General features: G+C 39.5%; 1 protein-coding gene across 3 annotated transcripts in view; it reads left to right on the plus strand.

Moving 5' to 3' along the window:
• Window positions 1–16,767, plus strand: part of ptch2 (patched 2) — a 112,394-nt gene that overhangs the window by 59,010 nt on the left and 36,617 nt on the right. For all 3 annotated transcript variants that reach the window (XM_087990536.1, XM_043699052.2, XM_087990537.1), the window contains exons 9-15: window positions 3,220–3,351; window positions 5,449–5,604; window positions 6,679–6,777; window positions 7,283–7,408; window positions 10,952–11,070; window positions 11,761–12,166; window positions 13,678–13,990. In XM_087990536.1, coding sequence (XP_087846662.1) covers window positions 3,220–3,351; window positions 5,449–5,604; window positions 6,679–6,777; window positions 7,283–7,408; window positions 10,952–11,070; window positions 11,761–12,166; window positions 13,678–13,990 — 1,351 coding nt within the window. The remainder of the gene's footprint in view (window positions 1–3,219; window positions 3,352–5,448; window positions 5,605–6,678; window positions 6,778–7,282; window positions 7,409–10,951; window positions 11,071–11,760; window positions 12,167–13,677; window positions 13,991–16,767) is intronic.

Below are 16,767 nucleotides of genomic sequence, written 5' to 3' on the forward strand. Positions count from 1 at the left end.
TACTTCCACTCGTGTCCTTCGGATAATCGAGGTTCCTCTGTAAATGGGAAAATACAGTGAAAACAAAAGTACAGCAAATAATTGGGACTTCATACATGATGGAGAAATGTTTCCTCTTAATAACAGTGCCCATTCTTGACTGAGAATGAGTCCCAGAATGGAAATATAGCTAGGATTATGGTAGTGAGTGGAATACGCCTCCAGTCCTCCTGGGACAGACACAGAAAAATCCAGCTCAGCAATTCATTAGATCAGAAGAGTGTTTCACCAGAAATGGCTAATGAGAGGAAGTCTGTAAAATCATTTACAATGGTGAAAGTGGCTTGGTAGTAATGTCATTGGACTAATAAGCTGAGACTCTAGACTAGACTAATATTCTAGGGGCACGGACTTGAGTACCACCTTAGGAGATGGTGAAATTTGAATTCACTAAAAATCTAGAGTTGGAATCTAGCTTAGTGGTGACATATGACTAGTGTCAATTGTTGTAAAGTCCGATTGGGTTCACTAATGTCCTTTACAGGAGGAAATCTGTCATGAATACTTAGCTGCAGTCCAGACTATTCCACTAGAGGAAGTCAACCAGGATTTTCCTTTGCTGATTCCTGTTGAGTGCATAAGTACGTATTATGGCATGGACAGAATTATACTTGGTTGTGATGCACACCGTGATGGAATTATTTCCTGGTACTCTGATTGGGCTCAAATATGACCATTTCAGCATCATATTATTTCAGTGCCTCTAAGTGAAGATTCTCAAAAGAGAAGAAAAAAAATAAAAGAAATCCATAAACATTGGTTCCATAAATTTCCAACACAGGTTTTAAATGTGTAGAGCAAACTGGTCCTTAATTAAGCGAAAAATTGGTCTTATTGAAGTTGTTCCTAATGTGTGGGCTTTTATCAGGATAAAACTGTGGCACACAGGGAGCCTTGTCAGCACATTTCAGAACCATTTCAAACAACTAGGAATTCACCTTTATCATTAGTTGCACCGTGCACAATGTTTATGTTGAGCATAATAAAAGTAGCACAGAGAGTACAAGAATGAGCTAACAGTTTGGCTCAGTTTAATAAGCACCTCTAAATGAGTTTCAGGATTTCATTTCTATGGGAAAATATTTTACAGATTTTTTTTCAATAATATGTAAAGCAAACGTGCGTTTCTCCTTTTTTTTCTTCCATTGGATTCATTCCAGTGTGTGCGGGAGAATTGTTTCTGTAAATGCTGGAATTACTTTTCAGGCTGATTTCCATCAATCTGCAGCTGCATTGTACGTGGAGTCAGATTCTAGGCTTGTGACAGACGGAGAGTTATGGGAACAAGCTGTTTGGTGATAACTGACACCCAGATGCTGATTGCAAGAGGACCTGAGGCCTATGGCGTGCCTGTTTGGAAAGGCAGTTGGGTTGTGATAGGATGAATAACAAACGTGGAAGATGTTTCACTGAATCCCAAGGTTGTAGTCTTTTTTGCTGTGGCAGCTTAGGTGGTGAATGACAGGAACTTGGCTTTCTCTAGAGACCGTGTGATCTCACCTGACCTTTGACCATAATGATCCTTGGCATCTGCAATTATTATTCTAAGCTGTCAAGTCTCAAAAATAATGTATTTTATTGAAATACAGGTTTAAAAGGAGCACATCAAGAAAAAGGGATGGATTGCCAAATTTGAATTTGGATAAACCCTGTCAAATAAATTGATAGCACCATGACCCACTCAAAATTTATGTTTCCTCTTTTGACAAGACATGATAATTGGAGAAAACTAGAGGAAGTTCCACAGCAAAGTGCTGAATTGCTTCTAAAATACTAGATTCAGTGTCAAATCTTCTCCAACTGTTTGCTCAAATTGAAAGAACCCAATGATATTCATTAGTAACTTAAATAGCCTCAGTCCTCTGACTGAAGTTTTTATTCATGCATTCTGAAGTTTTCTTTAATTGAGTTATTCTTCCTGGCTACTTAGTGCTCTCTCCCTATATCTTACCTGTCTTATTCAAGAACTGGCTCTAAGCTATTGCAAGTTGATCTCTTGAATGCTTAGCAAACAGCCTACAAGACTAGCCCGAAGAAGGCATTTTCAGTTAATTTTTTTGTCTCCTAATAGCACAGTTGATTCTTGGAATTCAGTGGAGTGCAGTAAATAATCCTACATTGATCTTCCAAAGTGCTGATCAATCTGTTTGATTTAAGGGATCCATGAATATTTGTTCGCAACATTGTTCAGTAATTGGTTACATTATTTGAACCTTTTTGCAAATAAAATCCTATAAAAGTAAGCAAAAGTACAGGTAACTGCACTGTTGTGGCAAGGAGTGTGCAGTTGGTAAAGTCTTGATTCTGTAACGATGTTCCCAGCAATATTTGTGAGAGACCAGGCTGGAAAGATTGATTCTTTAAAAGAATGTTTTGGATACTTGATGTGAACTTTTCTTTTGGAACATGAATGCTCTTCACCAGTTTACTCATGTTAAAAACTAGGAGTCACCATCAATACTGTTGTTTCTACACTGGTTAATTTGGTAGATGCAATGTGCAAAATATCACTGAGCCATGTAGAGCAGGAAGTTGTCCACATTGATCCGTGGCCTGTTTTTGAGCTGTCAATGTCATCCATAGTAGTAGCGATTGTGTCACAAGAGCCCCAGGGTCTTCCTTCGGAGGGAATGATGGCAAACTGTTCCCTCATCCTCACTACACATCCACATATGGACATCTTTCAACCTGAGTGTTTATACTGCAGTCAGTAGTGGGAACTTCTGTCCTCCTTCTGAACCAGAACATTGAGGTCAATTTAGCATATCAACTCCTGAAGAACGGCTTATGCCCAAAACGTCGATTCTCCTGCTCCTTGGATGCTGCCTGACCTGCTGCGCTTTTCCAGCAACACATTTTTCAGCTCTGATCTCCAGCATCTGCAGTCCTCACTTTCTCCATATCAACTCCTACCCTGGTTTAGCTCAGTCAACTCACCAGAGACCAGTAATTAAATCTGGAGCCTTCTGCTGCATATGACTCAACTATGCAATTCTTTACCAACTAACCCTCAAAGTAGCCCGTTGCTCCTTAGGGAACAATTATGAGTCATTGAATTTTAGAAGAATTAATTTCACTATCAAGTGAAGGTTTTAAAAATTGCTTCAAACGTATTCATTACATTGCAAAGATGTAGTAATGCCGTGATATTTAGCTTCTCATTTGAATTTTTTCTGGTAGGTAGTGCATCAGGCAGTGCCTCAGAATTCCTCTCAAAATATCCATGCCTTTTCCACCACCACACTTAATGACATCATGAAGTCTTTTTCCGATGTCAGTGGCATTCGAATTGCTGGAGGATACTTGCTAATGGTGAGCATCATTTTACTTCTTTAATGTTAGCATCAATTCTGAATGTAAAGCTATCAAAAACTAAAACTCATGGTGACTCAGTGGTTAGCACTGTTGCCTCACAGCACCGGGGACCCGGGTTCGATTCCAGCCTTGGGCGCCTGTGTGGAGTTATGCACATTCTCTCCATGTCTGTGTAGTCTGCTCCGGTTTCCTCCCACAGTCCAAAGGTGTGCAGGTGAGGGGGATTGGCCATGCTAAATTGTCCTATAGTCACCAGGATGTGTATGCTCGCTGTGTAAGCCACAGAAAATATGGGGATGTGGTGGGTTTGGGTGGGATGCTCTTCAGTGCAGACACAAATGGCCTCTATCTGCACTGTAGGGATTCAACATCCACTGATGCACTGTGGATTTCAGTTTATTGGTAATGTTAGGGGAATACTCAGCAGTTCAAGAGATATCATTAATCATTTATCAACATCATCTGAACCTTCAGATTTGTAGCATTTTTAAAATGCAGCCTCATTTTTGTATTTTCCTTTAGCAATATATTCACATTTCATATGTGCCCTCTCCCTGTCTCAACTTCACATTATAAATCTCAATATCTGGTTTGCTGGTAGAATTACATTCTTTGGCTGGTAGTGGGCCTGCAGTGCCTTATTCTTCCATCACCAACCCCTGAGCCTGTACTTCAGAGCATGCTTACATTTTGATATTTAATTGAATAATAGAGTTGAAGTACTTATATGCAATAGTTGTTTCTAGCACTTGAGAGTAATGCTGAAAAAAAGATATTTTATCAAAGCTTTTCTTGCATGCATGAGGACAGTTTGCAAGAAATATCAAGTTCTGTGAATTGTCCTAATATGTGCAAGAGGAAATACTTGGAGAACGTGACATTTTTCAACAATACTTTAAAATGGGAACTGAATTATTTCAGTATGTCCTGATCCAATTGTCCCGTACTCAGTAACCTGTTTCACGTTGGACTTGACTTTTCATGTGTCACATATGGGAAATTGGCTAGTTTTATATAGCTCAGGATCATGCATATAATTTTAAAGAAAGAAAAGAAATTCATTCATGGAGCAATTTCATAATGCCAGTGCATCTCAAAGTACTTGTCCTCAGCATCCTTCCGACTATTTTTAAATAATGGACATGAAACCAGTCACATTGTGCACTTTAATCGCAAAGTGCCTGATAGCCCACTTAATCAGTGCTTAATCACTTAGAGGTGTAATCATTCTTGTTATATATGCAGAGCTGACAGCCAATCTCCAGACAGTTAGGTATTGTTAACAGCAAATGAACAAAGTAATCTGATTGAGACAAATATATCCACAAAGGCACGGGGAGAGCTCCTTCCATTTTTCATTACCGTAAGGTGTGAGTGCTAGGGCCTCAATTTCGTGTCACCATAGAAGCATCATAGAAAGAGGCTATTTAGCCCATTGAGCCTGCACCAACCCTCTAAAGAGCATCCCATCCAGACCCACCCGAACCCATAACCCCACAATTACCATGGCTAATCTTACCTAACCTGCATATGCCTGGACACTGCGGGGCAATTGAGCATGGCCAATCCATGTAACCTGTACATCTTTGAACATGGGACACCCATGCAGACATCGCAAGAATATCATTATAATATCTTCAACAATACAGTATTTGGTCAGTGCTGCATTAAAATGCCAATGTAGATTACATGCTTGATTCCATGAGTGATGCTAAAAGCCCCAGTGACTGACTTTGCTGCTCAGAGGTACGAACACTATCACTGTGTCACAAGAGCCTTGTCCTGCTGGCCTTGATATTCTATATTAAACATGATATTTGTTTTAATGGAAATCAGATGGCAGATTCTAACCTGTTTTAAATTGAAGCAATAGTGTACCATCCAATTTGAATTCCTGTGACATTGAAAGAACTTGTAATCTCAATCTCAGGACATTCCAAAATGCAACACAGACACTTTTGCAGCATGGTCATCTGGGATGCTGATTCCCTACCAGTTGTCCCCACAGATCTCTGACTGGCTTATGTTTGTTTCCAGTTTATGTTTTTGTTTTACTCTTGTTGTATTCTGACCATTTTTTTCTGACTCCATTAGTTGGCATATGCTTGTGTGACCATGCTGAGGTGGGACTGCTCGAAATCCCAAGGGGCTGTGGGACTAGCTGGAGTCCTATTGGTGGCATTGTCAGTAGCTTCAGGACTTGGGCTGTGTTCACTCCTGGGCATATCCTTCAATGCTGCAACCACCCAGGTATATAATTTAATCTCACACTCTTTCCTTTCCCTGGACCACTGCCTAATATTACTTAACAAAGTTGATTATTACTTTTGCAGGGGTCATTTGCTTATGTTTTTGAAGGAATTAAGTGAATTTTATCCAATAATTAATTTGTGCATAATACTGAATGTCAAGTTGTGCCGCTGGGATAAGTGCTGGTGTCTTAATTATTTATAATCCATATTAATAACTTGGATAAAGGCACTAATTGTGTCGTATCCACCTTTGCTAATGGGTAAGGAAGCAAGTTGTGAGGAGGATAAAAAATATCTTCGAAGTTACAAATGCAGTTTAAGCAAGTAGGCAAAAACTTGCCAGATGGAATATGAAATGGGAAAATATGAGATTGTCTACTTTGGCACAGATCGCACACATGTGCAACGTGTAATTGGGAAGTCAAATGGAAGGTTGGTGTTTATTGCAAGGGAGGTGGAGTATAAAAGTGTGGAAACTTTGCTAAAATTTTAAAGGACATTGCTGAGACCACATCTGGAGTGTATGTACAGTCTGCTCTCCCTCATTAGGAAAAGATATGCTCGCATTGGAAGCAGTTCAGAGCAGGGTCAGTAGGCTGATTCCTGGGATGAAACGGTTGGATTATCAGGAAAGTATGAGTGGGTTCAGCCGCCATTCATTGGAGTTTACAAAAATGAGATCCTGAGGGGGTTTGGAAAGGTAGATCCTGTGAGGATGTTTCCCATTGTGGGGGAGTCCAAAACTCAGGAAAACACAGTTTAAAGAAAAGGTCCATCTACTTCAGGTAGAGATGAGGTTAAATTCTTTTTCAAACAGTCATTAGTTATTGTAATTCCCTCCCCAGAGAATAGCAGAGGTTGAATCATTGAATATATTCAAGATTGGGTTAGATAGATTTTTGATTGACAAGGGAACCAATGTTTATAGGGGTTAGACAGGCAAATAGAATTAAAGCCATGTTCATGTAGATCAATAATGATCCTATTAAATGCTGGAGCAGGCTGAAAGGCGGAATGGCTTCCTCTTTTTCTATTTCTTATGATCTTATTTCTTTCCATTTTTTGGATCTAGGTATTACCATTTCTGGCTCTAGGTATTGGCGTTGATGACATGTTTCTCCTGGCTCACGCATTCACTGAAACTGGTCAAAATAAGAACATTCCTTTCAAGGTGAATGCAAATCTGCTTAAAACGTGGATACTATAGTGCTTTACTCCTTTACTTTCAATACTGGAGGGATAGCTCAGAAATATATTATAGCAGTTTTTTTCAGAAAGCATATTTCTTTATCAATAAAGGGTTGGTAAATTAGAAGAAATAGAGAATCCAACTTATTGAAAATCAAGAGCACCTTTCAGCCTTGAAGAAGTGCTTTTGCCATGATGCTGACACACATCTTGTGCAATTAGTGGTGACTCTAAATATGTTGAATTAACATGACTTCAAATATTTTTAAACTGGGCACTCCTATCAAAAGCTCACATTTAATGGCTGTAACAAATTCACATCGGGAATGTCACTGAATTCCGCATCCAAAATGAAAGCAACAAAGACGTTTGTCTTTGTGTATGTCTGTGCATGTGTGTCTGCATGTGTGTCATTCCTGTAAGTATTATCAAACTTCTGCAGTTCAAAACTTTTATGACATTTTGTTCTGATAATTTTTGTGCTACAGGACAGAACAGGAGAATGCTTGAGGCGGACAGGGACAAGTGTTGCCCTGACGTCCATTAATAACATAATCGCTTTCTTCATGGCTGCTGTGATTCCCATTCCTGCACTTCGTGCTTTTTCCTTACAGGTATGTGAATCCTATAAAGGGCTTTGATGGTCTAGAATGTGCTTTGTATATTGGTTGTGCCTTTTCATAGAAAAACTCAATATATTTGTATGTTTATGTTGTGGGGAGAGATGGGGGGGGGGGGGCGGGGATGGTGGGGGTGCGGAGATGAGGGTGGATTAGCACTTTGAAATTCTTTTGCTCCAGGTGTTACACACTGCTTTGAATTTATCTTCACCACCCCTGTTGCTTGCCTGCAGATGCCTGCTGCAGTAGGGGCTTAACTGTCTGGTAAACAACAAGGCAGCTTATCATTAGATGTGTGAGAAAGGAGGGGTTTGCCTTTTTGAGTGTGAAGAGAAAAAAGGGTGAATTGATTGAAACCTTTGCGATTAAAAGAAAAAGTAGCAGTATTGAAGGATTGGCACGACATCAGTATAAGTACTTGTTTTCCTTGGCAGTGCACAACATTTGGAAGTTCACACATCACAGAGACTATCAAGAGAAGCTACATTCAGTTTTATTTCCCCTTTTTGAATCCCTCTTCTACAAAGCTAGCTGCTTCTACGTGAGTGGATCAGATAATTGCACCTTCCCAGGATGTGTCTTTGGAAGATCTGCTAATTTTTGCAATTCCTTACTGCAGCAGCCTGTACAAAACAAACTGCCAATATTAATTTTTAAAATGTTTAACCTCGTAGCAGCAAGTAATTCCCCTTTGGAAACTGGCTACTGCAGTTGAACTGTTAGCTAACCCAGTTGGAGGCCATTATAAAATACTCCATAGTTCACAAGTTTAATAATTTAACATTTAAAAAGCATCCACAGACATGTTAAAAGTTAATGTTAAAACACTGAAACAAAAAGCAAAGTACTGCGGTTGCTGGAAATCTGAAACAAAACCTAAAATGCTGGACTCAGACAGCAGGCCAGACAGCATCCAGGAGAAACAAACGCTGTTTCAGGTCACTGACCTTCCATAAAAGCATTTACGAGGTATAACCATTTCTTAGCAAATGCAAGGCTATGAAAAAATTGGGGAGGAAAGAGCATTCAGGAAGATGAGGTGGAAGACAGGAATGCTTAACTGCAAAAGGGATGATGGTGCAAGGCTAAAGGAGAAAGTATAGCACAAGTAATTAAAGAAAAGACAGGTCCAGAGGAATATGAATGGTCACAGCAGAAACATCACTAGTTTTTGCTGCCTAAGTAAATAGGAGCAATAGAATGGTATAAATGTTGTTGTACTCGCATCTTTAAATCTGAAAGCTCGAATCTGTGGAATCTACTGTCCAGAGTGAACTAGATGCTGGGACACTGAATAAATTTAAGGAGGAGTTGAACAGGTTTTCATTTAGTAATGGGTTAAAGGGTTGTGGAGAGTCAGCAGAAAAACGGATGAGGACAGCCATGATCAGGAGTAGGCTTGAGGGATTGCAATGCCTATTCATGCACCTTATTCTTATGTTCACTGAAAAGGTGCACAGTGCCTAATCAAAGGATGGGATAATTGCTTTGCTGAATGTCTTTAGTGGATCTGCAAGCATGATCCTGAACCTTTCGTTGCACACCATTTTTATTCCACACCCTACTCTGATCTTGGCTTCTTAACACTGTTCCATTGAAGTGCAAACAAATTTGAAGCTTCAACACTTTTAGCCAGCTTTGTACCCTGCAATTCTTCAGGTGTAGAGATATGCCTCCAGTCTTAGGCTGGAGGCATAACAGAAGCATTCAATGTTAGTAAATATCGAGATTTATTTGAAGTAACGGTGATGCTTTATATTAATTCCTTTATGAGATGTGGGCATCATAGGGCAGGCCAGCATTCATTACCCTTCCCTATTTGCCTAAAGGGCATTTAAATGTCAACTACATTGTTGTGGGTCTGGTGTCATATGTAGGCAAGACCAGATGAGGATGGCAGCTTCCTTCATTAAAGAACATTAGTGAACCAGATGGGCTTTCCCCCTGACAATCAGCAGTGGTTTCCTAATTATTGTTAGACTCTTAATTTAAGATATTTATTGAATTCAAATTCCACCATCTGTCAGGGCAGGATTCAAACCCTGGTCACCAGAACATTAGCTGAGTTTCTGGATTAACAGTCTAGTATTAGTGCCACTAGGCTATCACCTCCCCATGTTGAACTGCGATAAAATTATGTGTGAATAATGCAAAATATTCTCAAAAGGGTTAACTTGTTTGTAGGTTAGATATAGATATGTTCTTTTGAAGAGCTGAGAAATCAATTTTTAAGTATTTAACATTCTCTGAATAAGTTTCATAAGCTATCAGATCCTTGTGGCATTGATACTAAAATTAGATTACTACCTGTTTGGAGGGATTAGATGATACTTTATTTTCCTTGGTAAAATTACCTTTGAGAGGAGAACTGTGCTGGGGTATGACTACTGTCATATGGCAGAGTAATCTGTAAATAAAGGGTGAGTTCCCTCTCTTTTATAAAATGGTCATTTTTTGGAAATGAAGACTAAGAAATTGTCCTTGAATGCTTATATAAAATTAAACTATATTTCCATTAATAATTGCTTTTCTCTTCTATTTTACTAAATCAAAGTATTTGTATGTTAAATGCAGTTGTGCTGAATATACTGCAGTTCCACAGGCTAACTTTAAATGGTGGCTTGGCAAAGCCTGGGAGTCACTGATTGAAAAAAATACAATGGGAATTAAGTAGCAAGAACCTGACAGGCCTGAACACTGGGCCAGCCTTTAAACAGGCCTCCAACTTGCACAGCCAAGGTAGTTGGCATAAATGATGGGATATATCATCTACAAGTCAGTTCCAGCTATGTGATCTGCCTGAGCTTACTGGGTGGTCCGGGAGATAATAACATATTATAATGTCTGCCTCAGGCAACCCCACCCCCTCCTTTTTCACTTACATCAGACTGCTCTGACCTTCGGAGTCTCCTTCAGATTAATGTTTACCTAGAGGAGGGTGTGTGGAGAGGGGGGCGTTTTTGGGGAACAGTGATTTCTTGCTTGAAATCCTTTAGTGATTTAATATTTTCTTTGGCTTAGTACATGGATTTAGTGAGGTCTGGAAGTCGGTTGTAGTACAACTCACTTAAAGCTAGAAATATCTTGGTTAGAAATCAGAAACTGCTGTTCTCAGAACACTTTGCCTGAGGTCTAGGGCCTACAGTGAAGCGATAGGTTTACAATTGTACTTCTTTCGAATCTTAAAGGGACATTTAGCTGTTATAGCTGTCTTGCCAGACGGCGTAACAATTAGTCAGCAAGTCAAGAGTGCTGAATACAAACAACACCAAAGGCACAAAATAAATATATCATGCTTTTAAAAGTGAGTAGCAGAAATAATGTCAGATACAGTCTGCCAGTAAGGGGGTGCAGAAGTGGAGTTTTCATGGTGGAGCACTGATCTGCATCAAAAATGAAGGTCTCTCACCACACATCCCCAACCTGACTAATATCCAGAGCTTTTCACACTTCAGGGTTCACAAATTTTGAAATCTAAGTAGCAGTCTGCAATTGTGCTAGAACTGTACTAATACTTTCTGTTACTGCTCATCACAGGCTGCGATAGTCGTGGTGTTTAATTTTGCCATGGTGCTCCTCATCTTTCCTGCCATTTTAAGTCTGGATCTTCATCGGCGGGAAGACAAAAGGCTGGATATTTTTTGCTGCTTTTCCAGGTGAGGATTCCCTTTAGAGCTGGTACAATTGTTGCTCACTGTGAGGGCTGCATTGCTGGTCTAAGAGAATGAATTATGATGGAGAAAGAATAGAAAGATGATAATCAAAACATGGTGGGTGTGAAATTATCAATGTCAGTCACACAACTGGGCTATGAGTAAAGCACCTACTCATTTCACACAATTCCCAATGATGTTTTCCATTGAATGTTCTGGTACAGTGCATGGTGTGCTGTTGTTTCACTATCAAATATTCTGCACACCGGTGTTCACGGTTTTGCTCCAGTTAAGTTCCTTATATTGAAGAGGTCAACGTGGAAGGGGAGAAGGAAAAACCTGTGGAGATGGAAAGGTTTCTTCATGCCTGATCCACTAAATGCTTGGCACACGTTATATTCTTAATCCTTTAAATAAATGATTGGTACGCAGCCATATGAGAATGCTGTCTCACTTTCTTGTAGTAATCAATAATCTCTTCAATAATTTCATGTCAGGAATTAATTCCAGAAATAGTAACCGTTTGAGTTTAATTCCCTTGTCTTACACTGATAGCTGAGTGCCTTAGTAATACTGCTAGATCATAATCATTTCCAGACATGCATTGTTGCCATTCAATGTTTTGTTATATATGAAAGTGAACAATAACATCTATAGAATGGATTACATGTGAAAAAATTTCTTATTTTTCAGTCTCTGCTCAACACGAGTGATTCAGGTCCAGCCGCAAGAGTTTGCTGATGCAAATGATAACCATAACTGCCATCCTTCTCCATATGGTGGGCCAACATTTACCCACAGTACACAGATCACCACCACAGTGCAGGCCTTCACCCAGTGTGATCCAACCGGACAGCACATTGTCACTATAATTTCCCCAACTTCACGCATCTCTTCAACTCCTTCTGTCATCGTGTCCCCAGCAGACCAGGTTGGCTCCCAGGGGATGGAACCCACCAGTTCGACTAGGGACTTGCTGGCCCAGATGGATGAGGCAAAAGCCAGCAGGGGCTGTGTTCAGATGCCCTTTGTCAAATGGAATCTAGCAGACTTTGCACGGGACAAGTATGCTCCACTTCTTCTCAAGACAGAATCAAAGGTAAGCAATTTTCAGCAATGCTTCCAATGTTTCTTTGTATGACTTTGATGATGATATCTTCTTACTGCATCAACCCTTGACTTTGGGCGAATACACCATAATGTGGTACTTACTTAATCTTAAAGATAAGAGGATGGCAGTTGGGATCTATGATTAACCTGAGTGTTACTGATCGAGGGTTCTTACTCACCATATAGTGAATCCTTTTGAAAAGTAAGCACATGGGAACTTTGGATACGGATAGCATTTGGCTCCATTGGAGAGATTTTCACATGAAAATTGCCTTTTGGGCAAGGCAATAGAAGTTTGTAGAACGAAAACAGCATTAGCCACCATGATTTGGAGATGCCAGTGTTGGACTGCGGTGTACAAAGTTAAAAATCACACAACACCAGGTTATAGTCCAACAGGATTAATTAGAAGCGTTAGCTTTTGGAGTGCTGCTCCTTCATCAGCAATAGTCACTGCCTTCAAAGCAAGAGAAGTAATGAAGAAAATTAGACCAGAACAGTTTTCACTGTTAGATCAGGCAATGCCTACTTGGGTCAAATACAGATTTAAGCTTTCCTCATCTCTGACCTGAGAACGTGCCAAAACCCAGAAGAGCTAAATTTATTGCTTCAAAGTGGCCTCTCTTGAATGAGACTTAGAGTGTTATTTGAGTACCAATTTACAGCCAATAGTTTTAATCTGTGACCACAAAAACTGATTTGAGATTACCATTTACTGCACTGAGGATCAGCCACAGCCTGTAAACATGTCTTTCGGGATCTGGATTTAAATGCAATCCCATGAACAAAAGGACTATCCTTGCTAACCAATATGCCTTTGATTTTTTTTAAAAAGCTATTATTACTGTTTTTTTACCCAACTCCAACTCGTTATATTCAAATTTTCAACTGATTTGGGCACAGACTCCCTCTAATGTTAATGCTCAGTTTGAAATTTGAGAACTGAACTTATGCTTCATTTTTATTTCCTTTACCATCAAAGACTGATATGAGGCAGCTAATATTTCAGGGGATGGGAGACACACTAAAAATGACTCTCTTATCCTATCACACAATACCATTTATGATCTTTTTGATTTCATCACCTATTTCTTTGCCTTCCTATATCTGCATTTCCTTACTTTGGCTGATAGGGCAAGTTGACTCCTGATTTTTACCGTGTACTTACTGACTCTCTAGAGGGATGTATTTTGAAAGTAATTAATTCTAGTGCAGTTCCAACAGGCATTCAACATACCACTCCAGTAAAAGGAGGAGACCTGCATACTAACACTAGCTTCACCCTGTAGACTGCACCACCTGGCTTACTGTAGAGCCTATGGAAACCAACGTCTCATGCTCCCAGCCATCCCAATTAGCTTTTTGTCTCTCCTAAATATTTGGTGGCAGAGAAAGCCAATATTTGTGAATAAGTAAAACCTTACTACTTAGAATAATGCCATCTGTTGAATGCTGATTTGATATTTGTTTATTCATATATGATTTTGTTTAACAATCCAGGTTGTCGTGCTAGTCCTCTTCATGACCTTCCTTGGGATGAGCCTTTATGGAACTACAATGGTTCATGATGGGCTGTACCTCACAGACATTGTTCCTCGTGAAACCAAGGAGTATGATTTCATCGCAGCCCAGTTCAAGTATTTCTCCTTCTATAACATGTACATCGTCTCCATGGGAGGATTTGACTATCCCACATCCCAGAAGTTGCTGTATGACCTCCACAAGAGTTTCAACAATGTCAAATACATTGTTCGTGAAGAGAATAAAGAGTTGCCCAAAATGTGGTTGCGTTACCTTCAAGACTGGCTGAGAGGTGAGATTTCAAAGATTCTCAGACAGAAATTAATAATGAGTTGTGAAGTATGTAACAATTGGAATAGATAGTATTAATGTTCAGGGGTTAACAAAAGGTAACTTATATAGTTCGAATGGAACCAAGCCCCGCTAGTAGGTTGGAATTAATAGCCACAGTCTCGCTATGTAATAGTCTGTTCCTAATCTTCTCATTCCTATACTCTTTTACATAATTCTTATGACATGAGCTTGTGAATAACATCTGTTAAGTACCACTCTGCATGGGGTACTAGAAACAGAGTTGGGTGAGTGGTTTGCTTGCAAAATAATACAAGAATGGATGCACTGGGCTTTGTGTCGACATAATGATACTCACTGAACTTCAAAATCATTTATTGTTTACAGAACATTGTAAGCTTTTCCTGAGAGACACATGTGCAAGTTTGTCTTTGTGGCTTACCACACCAATAGGATATGTATTATGCTGAGCAGTTAGAACCCCTTGATGTTTTGTAGCTAGTGATAATTTTGAATGCTTGAAGCCTAATGATGCTCCCTTTGCTGCCATTAGAATACTTTGGCCTGAGTAGTATGTAGTGTTGGAAAAACACAGCAGGCCAGGCAGCATCCGAGGAGCAGAAGAATCGACGTTTAGGGCATAAGCCCTTCTTCAAGAACCCGAAACATCGATTCTCCTGCTCCTCGGATACTGCCTGGCCTGCTGTGTTTTTCCAGCATCACATTTTCCAACTCTGGTCTCCAATATCTTGCAGTCCTCACTTTCTCCTAGTATGTAGTGTATCATACAAATAGTAATTGGCTTGCATGGAGTGACACTGGTCATCGTGATACTTCCTGGTAATAACATGTGTGGTTGGTCTTTATTTCTTATTTGAAGATGTATCCTGGAAGGTTTTCATAGCAGTAGGTTTTCTTTAAACAATTACTTAATTGAAATTATGAATCATCAATTGATAGAAAGCAGCAAAAATGATCCACAATGTGAAGTGTCCTGTTAGCTTACTTGCCAACAAACATGTGCATTATTTTCAACCCACTGATTCTAGGTAGCCCTATTCCACATTAAAAGCTATACATCCAATTTCATTTTTTTAAGTACCTTTCTTTCTAGTAAGAAACATTGCTCAAACTCACTAACACTACCGTGTTTCATGGTAGTCCCAATCATTTACTTTTCCTCAACCTTAAACTTCCCTTATTCATGTGCAAGTTTTGAATTGTCAAAATGTTGGAAAGTTTGCCACTTGCAGCATTGGCTGTTTCATTGTAAGTGGACTTTGGAAGTCAAACTTTGGAAAACCTTTATGTTAAACTGAAGGTGATGGTCTAAAATGATCCCAAGCGCATTTGCTAAACTTCAGCATTTGCTTGCAATTTCTTATGATGTTGAGGGTTCAATCAATCAGGTGTTTTGTCCAGCTGACAGACTGTTGCTGATTTGAGTTAGAGTCATAGAGAAACAGATCCTTCAGTCCAACTCCATGCTGACTAGATATCCTAAATAAATCTAATCCCATTTGACAGCATTTGGCCCACATTCCTCTAAACCCTTCTTATTCATATACCCATCCAGATGCCTTTTAAATGTTGTAATTGTACCAGCCGCAACCACTTCCTCTGGCAACTCATCCAATACACACACCACCTTATGTATGAAAAATTGCCTTTTAGATCCCTTTTAAATCTTTCCCCTCCCATCTTAAACCTATGCCCTCTAGTTTTGGACTCCCCAACCCGTGGAAAAGGCCTTGTCTATTTACCCTACCCATGCCCCTCATGATGTTGTAAACCTCAATAATGTCACCCCTCAGCCTCCGATGCTCTAGGGAAAATAGCCACAGTCTATTCAGTCTCTCTGTATAACTCAAACCCTGCAATCCTAGCAACGTGATTTGGTTTATTGTAGTCACATGTACCTATGTACAGTGAAAAGCATTGTTAAATGCGCAATACATAACAGATCAAAGCAAACAAGAATATACAGATCATAGGGTGTTTAGACAGAGAGAGGAATACAAGCTTACAGTTGCTCAGGAAGTGCACAAAGCAAGATCACCATTAGCAAGATTTAAAAATGTCAATATTCCTCCAACGGACTAACTTGAAGAAGAAATACTGACTATGACTGAAATGACCAACACAAAACAATACCTGGAGTTTAACCTCTTGCATCCCATGAAAGTTGAACCTTTGATTTTCTGAAGTACAACATGGCTAGCCTTGTTCTAGTTGGCCAAGAACAAGGGTTGGTTTTATGTAATATTTAAACCAAAACTTCCAAAGAAAAACCTTTCCAAAAGCTATGGATTCTTCGGCAGGTGCAGCACTGAGAACAACCTATCTTTAAACTTAATATGAAAAGTGCCAGGAGAGTTGTGTCAGTGCCACCTTATTCTTTAACCCAGTCTTACAGATTCTGCTTCTTCAGTCTTATTGCATCTCTTGGCCTGTTATTTAAAATCCTTGTGTATCGTACTCTCCTCATTAATTTCATCCATTTCATCCACGTACTGTAAATTATCTTTTAAAGTACTTAAAATTGAGCTTTATTCTGCTGAGACTTACACTTGATCTGCTGTATCTCAAACTTTGGAGATATGGCTTTTGCATGCAGTTTGTAGTTTAATTTTACAGCGCCTTTAATAAAACAAAGATCAATGGTAGATGGAAGTATGAAGAAATTGAATCATACCACCCATGATATGCTCCCTTATAGAAGAATGTGTGCTGCAAGCCACCTTCTTCTGCTAATGATTACTAACATGTTCTGAGTGA

Source organism: Chiloscyllium plagiosum, unplaced genomic scaffold, assembly GCF_037043375.1.
Source record: "Chiloscyllium plagiosum isolate Xiang-an unplaced genomic scaffold, Cpla_swu_hap1 HiC_scaffold_9, whole genome shotgun sequence".
Classification (NCBI taxonomy): domain Eukaryota; kingdom Metazoa; phylum Chordata; class Chondrichthyes; order Orectolobiformes; family Hemiscylliidae; genus Chiloscyllium; species Chiloscyllium plagiosum.